Source organism: Malurus melanocephalus, unplaced genomic scaffold (assembly GCF_030028575.1).
Source record: "Malurus melanocephalus ecotype Western Australia unplaced genomic scaffold, MMel_1.1 scaffold_420, whole genome shotgun sequence".
Taxonomy (NCBI): Eukaryota; Metazoa; Chordata; class Aves; order Passeriformes; family Maluridae; genus Malurus; species Malurus melanocephalus.
In genome coordinates this window covers 584,394-587,141 of record NW_026623652.1, presented here as the reverse complement: position 1 = coordinate 587,141, position 2,748 = coordinate 584,394, and the positions used below count along the sequence as shown (strand labels likewise).

The 2,748-nt window shown below is 62.8% G+C and overlaps 1 protein-coding gene across 1 annotated transcript; it reads left to right on the top strand.

Annotated features, from left to right (window-relative positions):
* The first annotated feature begins 95 nt into the window (after positions 1 to 95).
* On the top strand, positions 96 to 1,923 carry TLX3 (T cell leukemia homeobox 3). The gene is made up of 3 exons (XM_057379757.1): positions 96 to 525; positions 910 to 1,153; positions 1,713 to 1,923. Exons 1-3 carry the CDS (start codon positions 96 to 98, stop codon positions 1,921 to 1,923), a joined length of 885 nt encoding a protein of 294 aa, XP_057235740.1.
* The last annotated feature ends 825 nt before the right edge of the window (positions 1,924 to 2,748 follow it).

The window sequence follows — 2,748 nt, the reverse complement described above, 5'->3', positions numbered from 1 at the left end:
GCAAAGTTTGGTGTCGGCGGCGGGTCCGGCCGGGCCGCGAGCGCAGCGCGAGCGGCGGCGCCTCCACAGCGGCGCGAGGGCGGCGGTGGCGGAGGATGGAGCCGCCGAGGATGGAGCCGCCGGGGCCGGCGCAGGGCCAGCACCAGCACGAGCCCATCAGCTTCGGCATCGACCAGATCCTCAACAGCCCCGAGCAGGACACTGCTCCTCCGCCGCCCCCACGGGGCCCCGACGGCGCGACCTTCCTGGGCGGCCCCGGCGGCCGCGGCGGCGCGCCCTACCCGGCCCTGCCGGCCCCCTTCCCGGCCATCGCCGCGCCCTTCGAGGACTCGGGATCGTACAGTGTGAACCTCAGCCTGGCCCCGGCCGGCGTGATCCGGGTGCCGGCACACAGGCCCATTCCCGGGGCCGTGCCGCCGCCCATCTCCAGCGCCATCCCGGCCATGCCCGCCGTGCCCAGTCTGGGCAGCCTCAACTTCCCCTGGATGGAGAGCAGCAGGCGCTTCGTCAAGGACAGGTTYACAGGTAAGGCGCCGGGGCGGAGCGGGCGAGCCGACTCCCGACAACGAAAGGAAGGGCCAATAAAAATTGTAAAACGAAATAATAACAGTTATGCGAATGAGAATAAAAACAAAGGCGGCCGCTGAATGCTTCCCTTCCCCGCGCTCGCAGAGAGCYGAAAAATCGCTCTCCTCACGGTGTGGATAGCGCGGGACCCCGCGGGGGGCGGCCGGGCCCCCTTCGCCTCCGCAGCCCTTCGACGAGAGGCGGAAGCGGGACCCCGGGGAGCCGCGRTCCCTCCCGGGGCTGGCGGGGCGCGGGCGGCCAGCGGGCAGAGCGGCGGCTCCCGGGGGGACGGCCGGCACCGTGCGGGCGCGGGGCTGACCCCTGTGCTTCCCACCCGGGCAGCGGCGGCGGCGCTGACGCCYTTCACGGTGACCCGGCGGATCGGGCATCCCTACCAGAACCGGACTCCGCCGAAGCGCAAGAAGCCGCGRACGTCGTTCTCCCGGGTGCAGATCTGCGAGCTGGAGAAGCGCTTCCATCGTCAGAAGTACCTGGCCTCGGCCGAGCGCGCTGCCCTCGCCAAGTCCCTCAAGATGACGGATGCCCAGGTGAAGACCTGGTTCCAGAATCGGCGCACCAAGTGGCGGTGAGTCCCGCGCCCCCGGAGCCGCCCCGTCCTGCCGCTGTCCCCGGCGCAGTCCCCCGCCCGCCGCCCCACGAGTCCCGCTCCGGCTGGATTCGCCCCTCTTGCCAGCTTCTGGCAGCCAAACGGTTGGGGGTGAATTTTTATTATTATATTATCATAATTATKATTGTTATTATCTTTCCATTTTTTCTTTTCTTATAGCCCCCATTTGAAAAACGGGGGATTATTTGTAAAAACGAGGGATTATTCGAAAAAACGGGGAATTGGTTGAAGAAACGGGAAATAATTCTGAAAAAAATCGGGAGAATGTTGGGAGAAAATGGGGGAATATTTGGAAACGGGATTACTGGGAAACGGCGGGTTTGCCGGCTCTTCCCTCCACCCGAAGTCCCTCCGTTAGTGGTCAAGCGGTGGCCGCCCGCCCGGCGGTGTCTGGCCTCGGTAGGACGCGCCGGCCGCCCTGCCTGGTTCCCGCGGCTCCGGGCCGGCCGCTCCCCGCGGAGTCCCGGGCGGAGCGTGCCCCGTGTCCCGGGCGCGGGCTGAGCGTGTCCCCCGGCAGGCGGCAGACGGCGGAGGAGCGGGAGGCCGAGCGGCAGCAGGCGAGCCGGCTGATGCTGCAGCTGCAGCACGACGCCTTCCAGAAGTCGCTGAACGAGTCCATCCAGCCCGACCCGCTGTGCCTGCACAACTCGTCGCTGTTCGCGCTGCAGAATCTGCAGCCCTGGGAGGAGGAGAGCGCCAAGATCCCTCCAGTCACCTCACTCGTCTGAGCCCGGCAGCCCGGGCTCGCAGCGGACTGGCCCTCGGAGTGTGGCCGGCGGCTCCCCCTGCCCCGGGGCCGCGGCTCCCCCCGACGGGGCGGGTGGCAGGGCGGTGAGCGGCGCCCATGGGGCTGAAACCGCCATCGAGTCCGACCGGAGCCGGGGCCGGAGCCGCTTCCCCGAGGCCGGCGCGGAGAGGAGCCGCTTGTATATTTGTGTCGATGTTCCACTAGGAAGGGAAATATGTCACTTTTTGTAAGAAGTGTTAATACTTTAATTTATTTATGCATCGAGATTTTGGGCACTATTAATATGGAATTATATAAAACCTCGATTATTTATATCGAAATCTGAACATAGGTATTTTGTGTTGGCTTTGGAACAAAAGGCTATTTTTTTTCCTGTTCTGAGGATAGTGTAAAGAAAAAAATACCTCCCTATCACTTAGCGGAGTGGACTCGGTGGAGCCGGTGATGACTCATTAGCTTCGGAAACCCTATTAAACTAAAAAGCGGTAGTTCCCATCTGTCCCAGGTGAAGTTAATGTCAGCTGTAATTTATTCACCGTAGTAATAAGGGCTCCTTCCAGGCACCACAGGCCGTTCTGTCCTCACCTTCCCAGCCGATGAGCTTTAGTGCCCCAAAACAGCTCCCTGCGCCACTGGCTCTCGAGAAAGCGCCTTATGTTTCATAATAAAGAAGATTTGGGGTTGACACAGACCATGTATAATACTTTGTACTTGCTGAGACGTGTAAATAAACGTTTTCTTTACAAACATCTCTCCGATCCCTGCCTACCGCAGCGCCGGGGAGAGCCGAGCCGAGCCCGCCAGG